Genomic DNA, 13639 nt, shown 5'->3' with positions numbered 1-13639 from the left:
ACAGGCTCATTGTTCGACCCTAGTGTACATTTCACCACTGGATGCATGCTTTTCTAGGCCAGTTCAGAGTAGGTTCTCATAGACTTCGTGTAGAGACAGACCACCAGGTGGATAGATTAGACAAACTCTGCCAAGTATGTCATTTACAGGAAGTGGAGACCGAGGTGCACTTCATCCTTGGATGCCCTGTCTACTACGAGATTAGAGGAAGGTTTCATTGCTTGTTCAGAGATTCTCGGACCTTCGCCAACTTTTTTAGGTACCCCGATCAGAGATGTTTGGCTCTATATATGCAAGAGGCTCTTAGGTTCCAAACGCATATTCTTTAGCGTCCCATCAGACCAGACCTCACACAAAGGATCACGACATTTTTCAAGGTACTACCTTCAGACAAGGGCACCAATAAATCGATTGATTGATACCAGTACGTATCCAAACTCGAAATCGGTGAGGATTTGTGAGGATTTGTGGGACCTCACCTTGCTACACGAAATCTCATCAGCGATTCCGTCTCAGATCCATTTTTGGGAGACAGACTAGGTCCTCCAGCGTTCAGCAGCGTTTGAACCCCCCAAGGCACGATTTAGTGGACAGTCTGCACTTGCCATTGGTGCTTCATTGGGCAACAGACATTATTGAGTTTCTTCAGCGTCAGCCTCAGATGTTAGGAGAGATGGGTCTAATCCTCAAACCTATTAGGTCCTGGATCTTCTCCGCTAAACCCAGATGTTGATTTACTTCATGCATTGTATCTTTGATTTACTTCATGTATTGTATCTTTTATAGGAGACCATTTGGTTCTCCCACTTTGTATATACATCAGTGTACTCAACAGTCCCTTTGACCTACTTTGTGGTCATTAGGTGGACATAAATATAATCATCTTATCTTATCTTATCTTATCAATAATCAATAGATACTCGCATGTTGTTAGATACACCTGTAACTGATACAAATAAGTAATCAGCTTAAAAATGACCGCCTTTAAATGGACTCCGTGGCTGCATATCAAATTTCTGCGAGTCTTTGAACATATCAAGCCATGAAAATTGCAATAATACAGTAATCAACTATAAAGCGTGAACTGTCATGGTGGCATAACGGTTACAATTCTAATTGATTATATTTAAAGTTATCTAATGGTAATGGACATGGATCGCTATTGGATCAACTAAACAAAAAAAAGAATATGGTATCATGGTCTCACCGGATTTAATTATGTTAACAAATAGCTTACATCTTAATGTCACAACAGTTTATGATGTTATGTTAACATATAAGAAAAGATAATTTTATTAAGGTACACAAACGTGACCAAAATGTTAGGTCAACGAGACTCAAAACTACAATTCAGTGGTGACAAATTGTAGAAGTGCCAGATCCTATAATTTCAGAATATTCTTTTCTTAGTGTGCATTAAAAGTTTCACTGTTCATTGACATTGACTAGCAATCTATTTACACTTTAAGAAGCAGGCCCAGGTCCATGAAGATTGGCCAATTATTTGGGAAAAAAGAGGATCCTGTATAGATAGCAAATAAACATTTCTAAGAATTATCAATGAATACAACCACTTAATCTCAAGATATGGGAGTGCACGCAAAAGAGTGTGGTAGTATATAGAACCAAAATTGACTGGAGCTACTTCTTGCAGCTCATTTATAGAAGAAATGTAGGAAGACACATGACATTTTTAGCTCAGTGGTATGAAAAATTCAAGCAGCGCAATCAGAACCTGATCTGTAACATTTCAGACCAAGAAAATGGATCTTTACCGGTAACTAAGAATTTTACGAGGGTCAGGTTAATAGCATAGAACTTGACTTGGTACTACATAGTGAATGCCAGCTTATAAAAAGGGGATTCACCTAAGAGCCCCAGGAAATTGACATGGTACAGCAGATAGTAGTGATAGCAAGTGCTTGGGATTTTATCTCTTCTATGACAAGAAACTAATGTTTGAACTGAACTACCATAGACTTTACAAATAGTTTGGGTTTCACAACCCAACAAGAGAACTTCATACTTCGGATATGTTCCCTGCACAAAAATCCCAAGGGAAGTTTTCAGATGACTGCAACAGGCTCGCATTAAACAGGACCTAAATACAACAGTGTGAAAGGTAAGCAATTATTAACACAAATGTTATCATGATTGCCTCTCCCACATTGATTTTATGTCATCACCACTTTCATGAAAATCCAAATATAAGAAACTGCCTCTTCCAGTCTTCCTCTCCAAAGACAATACTTCTTGGCAGCCTATGTGTCTGTCTATAACCTGCTATTATGGTCCCCCCTGCCCTGCTCCCTTGAGATCCCAGCATCCTTAGCACGAGAGTTACGAGGTTGACAGCTGGCCTCATCATCCTGACGTCTATATCTTCTAATATCTGTGCTGCCAACCTCAACTGATCTCCCAGAATTATCATTCTGCTTTAGTCTAACGTCTTCACTTTCATCACGCTTGAAGCGTCTACTGTCACTGCCAAATTCAGCTGTTCTGGAAGAATACACTGTACCACGGTACTCACTATGCTTTAACCTACCAGGTGAGCCCATCAACCCAGATTCATGAACACCACGGGGGGACATTCTCTTTGATGGACTCCCAGTGCGGAAAGATCTCTTGTATTCAGAGTCCTTAAAGTGGTTTGTATCTCTTCTGTCATAAGACCATTTTGACGACTGTGGAGGCGATCGCCGAGTTCTAGAAGAGGGTAGAAAAGACATCCTGTGTTCAAAGGAACCAACACTATGAAATAACGGGGACTTTGGCCTGTCCATTCTAGATTCTGACCTTAGGGCAGGAGGTGTCCTGCTGCGCCTTCTAGGGGCTGGTCCACGGCCTATGCCAGCACCACCATTTCCCCTCGGAGGAGATTTTGGCCGTGGAGAGCGAGTTCCTGACCTTGAACGAGACTCTGTGTGAGAACGCAACATACGAGTCAATCTCCTTCCAGGAGGAGGTGTAAAACTCCTATTTCTTTCCCTCAATTGATGTTCCAACCTGTGAGGAGAATCCCCTATTGAATGATCCCACCTATTATTTCCAAATGATAAATCTCGATATCGTTCTCGCCCTACATGACTACCAGCACTTATTCTGTCAGGACCTAAACCAACGGCTCTAGCCCTGCTCATGTTCATCCCTGTATCAGACATCAGGCCACCACGTCCCATGCTCATCTGCAATTCAAAGTCTCTGCTCTCTTCAATGCCCATGGGAGATCCCCTCCCCATCAATGTACCACGACCTCTTCGACCTCGGATTCCTCCCCTCAAAACTTTTGTTACAGTACCATCCATGGAAACAACAAAGCCACTACTTTCAACCTTGGCAGCAGACATAGCAGCGGCATTTGCAGAGACATGGGGTCCGAACCCAACATGATCATCGTAAAAATCAGGAGAATGATGCCTATGTGGACCCAAATGACGAGTTCCACCATCTGCCCAGGGATCAGCCCTTCCCATATTATGCATTCCACGAGAAGGTCCACCACCCCTTCCAACAATTCTGCCCCTGGTTGGTTTCCTTGAAGGAAAACTCAGACTTGTGGAAAGGCTTCCATCCCTGTTTGACCACGAGAATATAATCAGTTAGCCTTAAAAATATATTATTCAAACAGCATAGGAGAGAAAAAAAATGTCACTGGGAAAATTCAAAATAATGTGCAAGCAGAAGAGAAATGACAGAAATAACCACCTTCCACGAATAAAGAAACCCTCTTTTCTGTACATAGAATCATCAACGTCCATTCTTTCCCCATATCCAGCATCCCTTCGTGATGACGCACCCCTGGAAGACATAGGCCCTATGCGTCCCCCAGAAACCAAAGCAGCACCTCGTCCCCGCTTATTGAATGTACCATGGACGGCCTTAAGTGCTTCCGCTGCACTTTCAAATCCATCAGGCAATTGATCCCATCCAGAAGATTTCTGCCGTGTAAAGAACCTCCCTTCCCTTGATTTTGCAGCAGCACCCTTATTTTGATCTTGGTGGCATTTCAGTTCAACCTCCAAACTTATATCTTCACCTAATAGTTCAGTGGTTTGAGATACACTGACATCACCTTTATGTTCGCCTTTCTCAGTAACATGTTCAACATCTATTTCAGCTCCCACTGATTCACATTGAGTGTCTTCTTCCCCAGCTTGATTGCCTTGAACAGCTCCCTCAAATTGTGAGTCATGTTCCTCATGATGACTATCAGTATCATATTTTTCTTCCATTTCAGACTGCTGACCATCATCCCAGTTTTTTTCATGTTCCACATCTTTCCCTCTGTAATCCAGATCCATTCCAAGATCATCAGCATCTCTACCATCAGAATCACCATAATCAACATGTTCATCTTCCAGTTCTTCCCCTGTATCGTCTTTATCCCAATTATGAAGCCCTGTGTCTCTATATTCTCCTTCTTCAACTTGATGCTCATTTTCAGCATGTTCAAACTCCTTTTCATTCTCAGAAACAAGTTCATATTCATCATCATAGCCATCAAACTCGGAGTCACCACCATAGGCAATTTCTGTGGCATCCTCTGTAGATTGCTTGTCCAATCCAAGCTCGGGGCTTCCAGGATTTTCACTGTTGGTGTTAATATCTTCCGCACAAGCATCAATAGCACCAATAGTAACAGCATTTGCATCATTAACAACACTGTCCTCATTCACAGTTTTGACAACATGTTGATCCCTGGGTGGAGAAGATGGGGAACCTTTTTGCACAAGATCAGGATTTTCGTAATTTGTTTCGGGATCACTTGAGTTGCCCTTGTGACTAGTGCCCTCAATTGCTTCAAAATCATCTTCTGCAGGTTCCTTCTCTTGCTTACAATCAGGGGAAGACTCAGTTTTATCAAACATATCTACATTGTCATCAATCGGACTATTATCTAAGTGACTGTCGCTTTGCAAGGGAGGATCTGTTGCCAAAAGGAAATCTGAAGGTTTCTTTATCAAGTGTCTAACATCTCGGGCATCAACACAAGAAATGTTAGTAACTGATTCACAGGCTCCTCCTGAAGGTGCCATGGACAGATTTAGTTCCCTTTCAGCTACCAATTCCTCTGACAGTGAAACACTCTTATTGATATATGCATGGTTCATTTTACTCTGGTTGAGAATGGCATCTGGCTGAAGACTAAGAGAAGTATCAAGTTCAGAATCCTTTTCAAGAGCTAAGCCTTCTGAGAAATTCAGTGCATTATGATCTTGGTCTGCCTGTGAAACCTTGCTCAGCATATCTTGTTCAGACTTTCCACTATCATGCTTAGATTCTGAAGCTAATATGTGAATTCCATCCAAATGTACCAACTTCTTATTATTTGCAGCGTCTCCAGGTAAAAATTCAGGTTTAGGATCTGTATTTACAACCTCTGGTTGTTTTTCCCAAGAATCCATAGGGGTATTCAAGTCCCAATGCGACCTATCATCATTGAAATAGCCCGAATCCAACCTCAAGAGCATCCCTTTCTCTTGTTTCTCTCCATCTTTCAGTAAACCAGCAGAAGAACACTCCCCGGCTACAGTAGACATTTTACTACAGCCAGTTGTCTCTAAGTGATTTCCAGATCCTAGAGAAATAGAGTTACAGCATAGGGCTAACTCCATTGATTCCTCTGTCTCCATGCATGTAATGTGATCATTTGTTTTGCTCAGATTATTACAATCTGAAATTCCCTTGGTTACAAGGCTTTTCTTCTCCGCAGTGAGTAACAGATCACTCTCTAGCACATGATCTCGTCTCCTAGAACCTTCTTCCTGTTTCAGAGTGTCCATGCATGCATAAGCTTCTTCTTGATCATCTTGACTACCAATATCGCCATCATTCAGTCCTACAGGTGTACACGTAGGATTGTTGAAGTTGATTAATCCCACTTCAGATACTGTGTCATCCAAGCTGCTGCTCGCTGGCTCACCCATAGAAGCAGACATCAGCAACCTTGAATCTCTTGACAAATTAGCATCACCGATATCCTGTGGAAAATAACCTACTGAACTTGGAATTTTCCAAGTATTTTCATCCGAGGACTGACCAGTAACCTCTGTGTCTTTCTGCTGGAGAGATTCCCCTGTAATATCCATACCTTCTAGCACTCGCTGTTCCCCCTGCTCTTGCTCTGCAGATGGTACTTCAGAACAGACTAAAGGGGCAGCAGGTGCTGGAGAAGATGATTCCAATGGAGAAGCCGGTGATGGGGATGCAGGTGGAGGAGAAGGAGGCTGGAACAGTGTATATTTCCGTTTTTTTATGGGAACACTTGCAACAGCATCATCAAATCGTCGAGTGGGAATAATAACTTCAAGCTGCTCAATTTAAAGGAAAAAACAAACGAACAAACAATCAGCAAATTGTTGAAAACTAATGCTGATTTTGCTATGAACATGGTTATAGCTAAATTAAAAAGCACACTGTACCTTTTCAGACTCGGAAATTGAAAAATCCTCCTTTTGTGAATCCTGTACAGTTTTCCCGCTGCTCTCTTCATTAAAGATTTTCGAATGAGGATGGTTCTCAGAAAGATCAGCCTTCCCCGCTCCTCCATTGGTTAGGTCACTGGCAACTCGTTTTACTCCTTTCTTTTGAGTAGCACTGGTCATGTTTCTTCTGAAGTTTGGATTTACTCCAGTTAGCTTTGAAGACCCTTCATCTGTTGAGGCTACATTAAGAGTACCTCTACCACCACAGATCTTACATGAAGCTGGTGCCTGATTGCTTCCAGTCCTGCGAGTTGCCAGGGATGCAGAAACACAGGTTGGATGGGCAAGTATTGAACCTCCGTTGCAGCTGCATGGATGAATCTGCAGCCAATGTTTGTCAAGATTAGTTAGCACTAAAAAAATTCAAACCTAGAAATCACATACAGCAAATGCAATACTCTGCTATAAGAACTGGAAAAGAGGGATTGCAACTTGTGAGGCCTTATCAGTACTTGAAATATATGGTGCAACACTCACCATTATCTCAAAATATTCATTGTCCTCACACCCACAGACACTGCAAACAGACTCGCCCACTGATAACCCTACACTTTTATTATCTGTGCAGATCTCTTCAACAGGGACCGTATTGTATTCTCCCTGCAAAATACAAGACCCGCATATAAATTTTTTTAACAAACGATGATCCTCCTAATGATAAAGTTTTTAATAGTGTTGCACCATGATCCCCAAAATTTTAACCTTAAATTGATAATGACCAAGGAGGCCATCGACTAGATGCAGTACTTTAATCAATCAAATATCTCTATCGAACTCAGTATAAGAAAAGCCATTTAGCTGACGCCCACAGAAGGCACTTGCTGGATGCCTGGAACTAACCTGCTCATCCATCCTGATAATAGTAATCTCACCCCTTTCTATCTTTTTACAGTAAAAGCACAAGTAATCTTCAGATACCTGCAAGCAAAGGCACCCAATGTAAACATGTAGCAATTGGTTGAACTTTCAAGAGCAAATCCAACAATCAAGGTTCTTTTAATGGTCGAGCATTTGACATATTGTATCATATATGCAAGCTAGTTACAACAAAAACATCTCAGCCCCACTTGGTAAAGAAGCTTAGCAGAAAACAAGCACGAAAGTGGGTAAAATTCCATCCAAACTGTGAGCAAAACATAGATACGTAGCCACATTTATCCATTTCTTGATTGCTCATTTAGTAATAAATTAGATTCACAATCATTGCTTAAATGCCAAAATAATGTACCACAAGTCTCATAATCAACAGAACTATTGAATATCCTCACATGCAAATGAAAAAATAATATAACCAATACAGCCCATTTCCCACCTCCTACATACACTAGTAACAATTTATATAAAAATATAACCAATCAAGCCCATTTCCCATCTGCATACACTAGTAACAATTTATATAAAAATATAACCAATCAAGCCCAATTCCCATCTGCATACACTAGTAACAACTTATTCATCACTTGAAGAAAAGGTAATAGAAATCACTTATGAAGATATTCGCTTCAACTTGTCACGGAATTGAAACTCTGAAAAGGTGTTCTTCGGGTGGAAAAAATTTCATGAGCAGGCACATATTTATTCCTTCCCGTCGCATATTAGAGTGAAAACTCTTGACCAGAAATAAGCTTGAAGAAAAAATTATTTCTAAACCACTTTCACATAGGTTAAAGGCTAAAGCAGCCTGCCAGAATAATGCTTTGTTCATGCTTTTGTTGGCAGAGTTTGCTGCCTATTAAGTGGATAACATATGGAACAAGGGCTGAGATATTTTTAGCTCTCAATATAAGATGAGATAAGAAAAGTTTATTAATGTCCAACAAAGGACCACAAAAGCATGTCATAGGATTAAAAGATACATCCAGTGTGAATACAATGTGCGAGTGCAAAATCAACTCCTAGATTATACTGAAAGCAAGCAATGGAAAGCGAAAAAAAGGCAGCATAGCTAAGTATCAGGAAGAGATCTTAAACTAAACCTTCCCAAATGAGCAGTCTGTTCCCAGCAAATCCTATGAAATACAAGACCTGTGACATCTTTGACAGCTACAGAAACTGCTGTATATTTCAACAGCCCAATTGCTATTTCAATGCTGGTCTCCCTGTTACCAAGGGAGACGATTTGTATGACATTGATTAGAACAGATTAGGGATTTTCAACTATGATCCCTAATTGCACAGTTAACAAGTTGCAAAGTAGCAAATGTATGGACTGGACGGGCATGGGAGCTGTTTTTCAGATATTGAGTTAACCAACTGAGGGACAGAGCATCCTATTAGGCAAAAACACAAAAGACTAAAATACTATAAAACGAGGTTAAGAATCTCAGGGTTTAAATGAATAAACCTATTAACATCCTATGTATCTGAAATGTTATTATTTATGGTCAACGTGGTAGAACTATTACGACTGTTGATAGAATGAGGAAGCTGGGTCACTGTAGAATTGGTACCAGGGTGCAAGATGCCTTGTAACCCTGCTAAAACATTCAAGTCAATATTTTGTTCAAGAAATGGGTGAGGACGCTAGACCAAAGAGTAAAGAGGGCAGGGTAAGGAGGGCACTCCTGGGTGGCATCAAATAAACAATAATGTCTTTAAGGTTGATTTTTTTGCCTTTTTTGGTGTATTGCATTTTCTTTCTCTTTCTTTTCAGGGGAAGGAGAGGTGTACTGATGAAATCACCCTTCGAGAAGCTTCCTCGGAAGATTAACTATTTGCCTACATTTGCAAGGCTTGATTCATCATATGAGGCACCCCATTCTATTGGCATGGGATTGAGAGGGCCATGATAAATGAGGAAACTGATTAAATAGTCAATTAAATATTTGATAGCATAGTAACATTGGTTACTACAAGTTCAAAACCCTTTTATATTTCTTCTAGGCACCTGAAATGCCATATTCGATGGATTGACAGATCATCATGGATGCATATTTAAGAAAGTTGCAGCATACAAATTGCTGTATAGTTAGTGCACAAAATACATTGCACTGCTAGCATCAGAAAGCCCCTTGTGGATCTTTAAGAATGTTAGGGTGACAGATTTCATGGCTAGGCCTGCATTCAAAGATGGATTTGTTCAAGTTCTTGACTATCATCTTTGCCAGGAGTTCTATTTTAGCAAATAAACAAAATTGAATTCCATGAATACTATCACATTTCAATCTCAAAAGCAATACCCCAAGTGAACACATCACAACACGGGCCCAACAAGCAATCCCAGGCAATAGCTTATGGCTCACTTCAGCAAGTGGTTTCTGCTCTAATGTTTTCAACTGTAAATTGCCAGACTCTCCTGCTGACTTCAATCCCAAGAAGTTAAACTATACCAACAATGGGTTGACATCTCCCCTGAAGATTATATAGACAGGTCAAAATTAAGCTATAGCCGTTTCTAACTTTCTATAAAGACAGGCCCAACATTCAGCTATAGGTGTTGCAAGGAGTTTGCAAACAACAAAGAAGATTTCGATGCCCATGTTTTTTAAACATTTAGCTGGCAAAGCTATGGGCTCAAATGTAACTCCATATTGTTTTATAGCTACGTATATTCTCACTATGGCCTAGGTGATCCAAGCCAGTTTCACTCTGAGTCGGAATCCTTGGTGGCAATGTTGAATCCTTGCTGGCAAGGTTGAGTACACAAGCAGTACAACCTCATCAACAAATCAGGCAGTTACTTAAAAGGTTGTGCTGGCCTGATGGTTAGATCTTGGCAATCGCAATCCACTAGGGACAATTCCAATTCCAATTCCATTCCAGTAATTGCATGGCAGTGCCTGTGTTCATATGTTCAGTTGAATCTGAAAAATATGAGTTTGGTCTAACTGTCAATCATTGTCCACAGAAAAAATGAAATTATAGGCGATGGTTGTGTCCATATGTTCCAGTAGGATCTGCAAAAGATGAATTTGGTCCAACAATCAAACTAGTGTCTGCATTGCCAATAGCAGTTTAATGCATCACTTCATCTCAGAGTTAGATCTCCATTAATACCCCGAACTGAAATGGCAGGGGCGAGATTAGAAGTCGCTCTCAAAAAGATAGATTCTAGTTTATTGCCCAATTATTAGCTTTGCGGGCAGTATGGGCATGAAAGAGTCAATTTCCCATGGACGATTTTCACAAAGTCCAACATCGAACAGAATATAGTTCCAAACAGTAAAAACTCGCTTTGATGGTGCTAATCTAACAACTAGCTATTGTTTGCAATGCCAAGAGGAGTTTGATGCATAGTTCATCTCGGAGTTAGATCTCCATCATGTTTACTATCAGGTAATACCCCGAACTGCAATGACAGGGGCAAGATTAAAAGTCGCTCTCAAAAAGATAGATTCTGGTTTACTGTCCAACTATTAGTTTTGCCCTGGATTCTGCAGTGGCATGAAAGAGGCCAATTCCCATTAAGCATTGTCACAAAGTCCCACAACGAACAGAATACAGCCCCAAACGCTAAAAAATCAGTTAATGGTGCTAATTTAACAACTAGCTACTGGTATTGCCCACAGTCCGCATTTGGCAAACAAGAGTAGTATAATACTTTGACAGAGTGTAGTTTTGGCAAGCAATGTCTTCCAGTTGACACAACAGAACGTAGCCCTGAAGATCGCTCCGATTCAGTGGATGATGGTTTAATGGTCAGCTCAGTTTTTGGCTTCACATAGAACTCGCTGTCCTTATCGGGAATTTCAATGCCTACAGTACATTATTCTCCCATGGTTTAATGTCCCGTCCAGTGCTTAATCCTCCAGACCCCTGATTAACCCCTCATCTAACGAAGAAGTAATATTTTAAGGTCAATCCTTCGCAAAACATAAGAACACGTCCCCGACTTGCCAATTGCAGACAGTAACTTACAAAAACCTCACTCCAACGAAACGGGTCCTGGCTAAAGGCTACCTATTGGCTACTGCCAACCTGTAAGGACGAATTCAATTCCCATGAAGTCATATAAAAGGCAAAAACAATCCGTGGATTAGTGACGCTTCCTTCCTGTGTAAAAGCCCTGTTACAGATAAAATCAGATTTATGAACAAGAGATTAACCTGTTGTTCGCACTCGTGGTCATCATACTCCTCTTGCTGCTGCTGTAGCTGCTTCTGCTGCCCACAACGCCCACAAACCCCCTCTCCTTGTTGTGGACTCGCACCCTCGACCTGCTGTCCCAGAAACCATCGCACCCAATTCCCAAACCCTGACCCTCTAACAAACCCTAAAGCTCTCTCAACGGCATCGTCATCCCCATCGCTGGATCCCGAGCCCTTAAACGAAATCGACCTCGCAACCCCGCTGTCCACCCGGATAACAACATCAGCAAACCGCAGACCGCATGCACGGTTCTTCCTCACACAAATATACACAAACCCTCGCCTCTTTGAACCCTCAAACAGAAAGGTCCTGAAGGCCACGAGCCCTTCCGTTAAAAACCCAAAACGAATAGCCCTTAACCTCGCATCTGGGTCCTCGAATCCCCTGTCGCCACACCGGAATTTCTTCGAACGCGTGACCAGTGAGCCTCGCCTGCATTCAACTGAAAAACTCTGGTTTTTCCCGCTGCCTTCAGTGCATTTCTTCAGTGAAACCATCTCCGATACCGCCATGGAAACCATATCCTCACGGCATTTATTACCACTGTTCATCTGATCAAGCCACACTCCGCTGCCCGCCACTAACAGGACCTGTTAAACCTGAAACTTCCATATATATATATAGCGGACCGGATTTCTATCTATCTGGGTAGGATTCTCTTCGAAATCTAATGGCAACCCAGTACACATTACAGCCCGTTTAAGCCAGGGAGCAGTTCATTCCCACCTGCCGTCAAGATTTCCATCAACACTCTTCAAACCCTCGTCGCAGTGATCCATTCATATTCTAATTTCTTATTCTTTTCCCCGTTCCGGGGGATTTAATCATTCGCCCCTCTCATGCCGAACCTGATTCTGAACCAGATTCCCAGGCCAGAATTTTGGCTTGGAGGTAGAAGCTACTGCCAAGCCTGGCAAGGGTTTAAGAGGGTCAATGTTGCAGCAAGATGCTTCTCTCTTTACCATGTAAAGTAAGTATTCTGTGGGGATGGCACTAAAGTTAGGGTTTCTGTGTCCTTTTATTTCTATTCATGGCGTGGTTAATGGACCTTGATGAAGTTAGCGTGGGCCCCGCTTAAAAAGGAAAAAATTAAAGATGTTGAAATTGAAAAGAAGAGGATGGGTATCAAAACCTAAAGAAGGATGTTAAAAATATATTTTTATAATATTATTAAAATATGTAATATTAAGTAAGGTAGGTAGCATTTTATTTAAAGGTTAAAAATTGAGTGGTTTTGAAATTGCAAGGATATTTAAATGTCTATTTGAAATTCAAGGATATTTAAATGTCTATTTGAAATTTTCAGATATTTAAAAATGAATATAACTAAATTCAAAAAAATTATCGTTTTTATATTTTAATTAGTAATTAGATAGTGAGGAATATATATTAAAATGAAAAATTACATATTATCACTTTTTTATTTATATTTCAAATACTAATTAACTAATTAGATAGTTAAGTGAATATATTTGAAATACTAATTAGATAGTTAAGTGAAGAATATGTAGTAAAATGAAAATTTATATATTAATGAATTAAGGTTTTTGTGATTTATATTAAGTTTTTGAGATAGGTTTTCGGTGATAATCAAATTAAAATTTATTTGTTGACACGTTTGGAACCAACAAGTGTGGTTCATCAAAATTCATTTGTCCTTGCATTTCAAACCAGCAAGTGTGGTTCATCCTAAGGACAAGATGAAGAACCAAATCAACGCAAAAAGTTAAATAGAGTGACCAATCATTCAAACGACTAGAAAGAAATAGCTATTTTTGACCAAAGGAAACGACTACAATTGACTAGGGCAACAACAACAGTGATATTTGACTAGACCAAGAGTTAGGAAAAATTTAGTTAATTAATGAATTAATTAGTTAATTCGTTAGATTTATTTATTTTCATATTTATGTATAACTAAATATATCTACTTATAATTAATTAAAATTAATATGAATTTATATATATTTTATTTAGTTTTAAAACATATTTGGTTACATGTAAATAGACTTAGTAAGTAAATTAAATAATTAGTTATTTAATTAATAAACAAAAAAGAAAAA

At 40.1% G+C, this 13639-nt stretch overlaps 1 protein-coding gene across 2 annotated transcripts; it reads right to left on the bottom strand.

The window, feature by feature from the left end:
- Positions 1 to 1620: 1620 nt before the first annotated feature.
- LOC149172056 (uncharacterized) lies at positions 1621 to 12564 on the bottom strand. 2 transcript variants are annotated; one of them, XM_089424187.1, is made up of 6 exons: positions 11534 to 12564; positions 7329 to 7406; positions 6966 to 7088; positions 6426 to 6809; positions 3709 to 6314; positions 1621 to 3576 (listed from the first exon to the last, which is right to left on the bottom strand). In XM_089424187.1, exons 1-6 carry the CDS (start codon positions 12125 to 12127, stop codon positions 2274 to 2276), a joined length of 5088 nt encoding a protein of 1695 aa, XP_089280313.1. In that variant the 5' UTR covers positions 12128 to 12564; the 3' UTR covers positions 1621 to 2273. The 2 variants fall into 2 exon arrangements, with proteins under 2 accessions (XP_089280313.1, XP_089280314.1); XM_089424188.1 differs by lacking the exons at positions 7329 to 7406; positions 11534 to 12564 and adding an exon at positions 7191 to 7307.
- Between the last annotated feature and the right edge of the window lie 1075 nt (positions 12565 to 13639).

Source organism: Pinus tabuliformis, chromosome 4_2, assembly GCF_031772625.1.
Source record: "Pinus tabuliformis cultivar Carrire ecotype Pingquan chromosome 4_2, CPIR1, whole genome shotgun sequence".
Lineage (NCBI taxonomy): Eukaryota > Viridiplantae > Streptophyta > Pinopsida > Pinales > Pinaceae > Pinus > Pinus tabuliformis.
Note: the sequence above shows the minus strand (reverse complement) of the source record. Positions and strands in the feature narration are given on the sequence as shown.

Bases quoted from the DNA above. Each gene is read 5' to 3' on its own strand.
- LOC149172056 (XM_089424187.1), bottom strand. From the start codon at position 12,127: ATGAACAGTGGTAATAAATGCCGTGAGGATATGGTTTCCATGGCGGTA. The intron at 6,810-6,965 runs GTGAGTGTTGCA...CATTGGCTGCAG, and splicing joins ATGAATATTTTGAGATAATG to ATTCATCCATGCAGCTGCAA. The intron at 6,315-6,425 runs GTACAGTGTGCT...TAAATTGAGCAG, and splicing joins CAATTTCCGAGTCTGAAAAG to CTTGAAGTTATTATTCCCAC.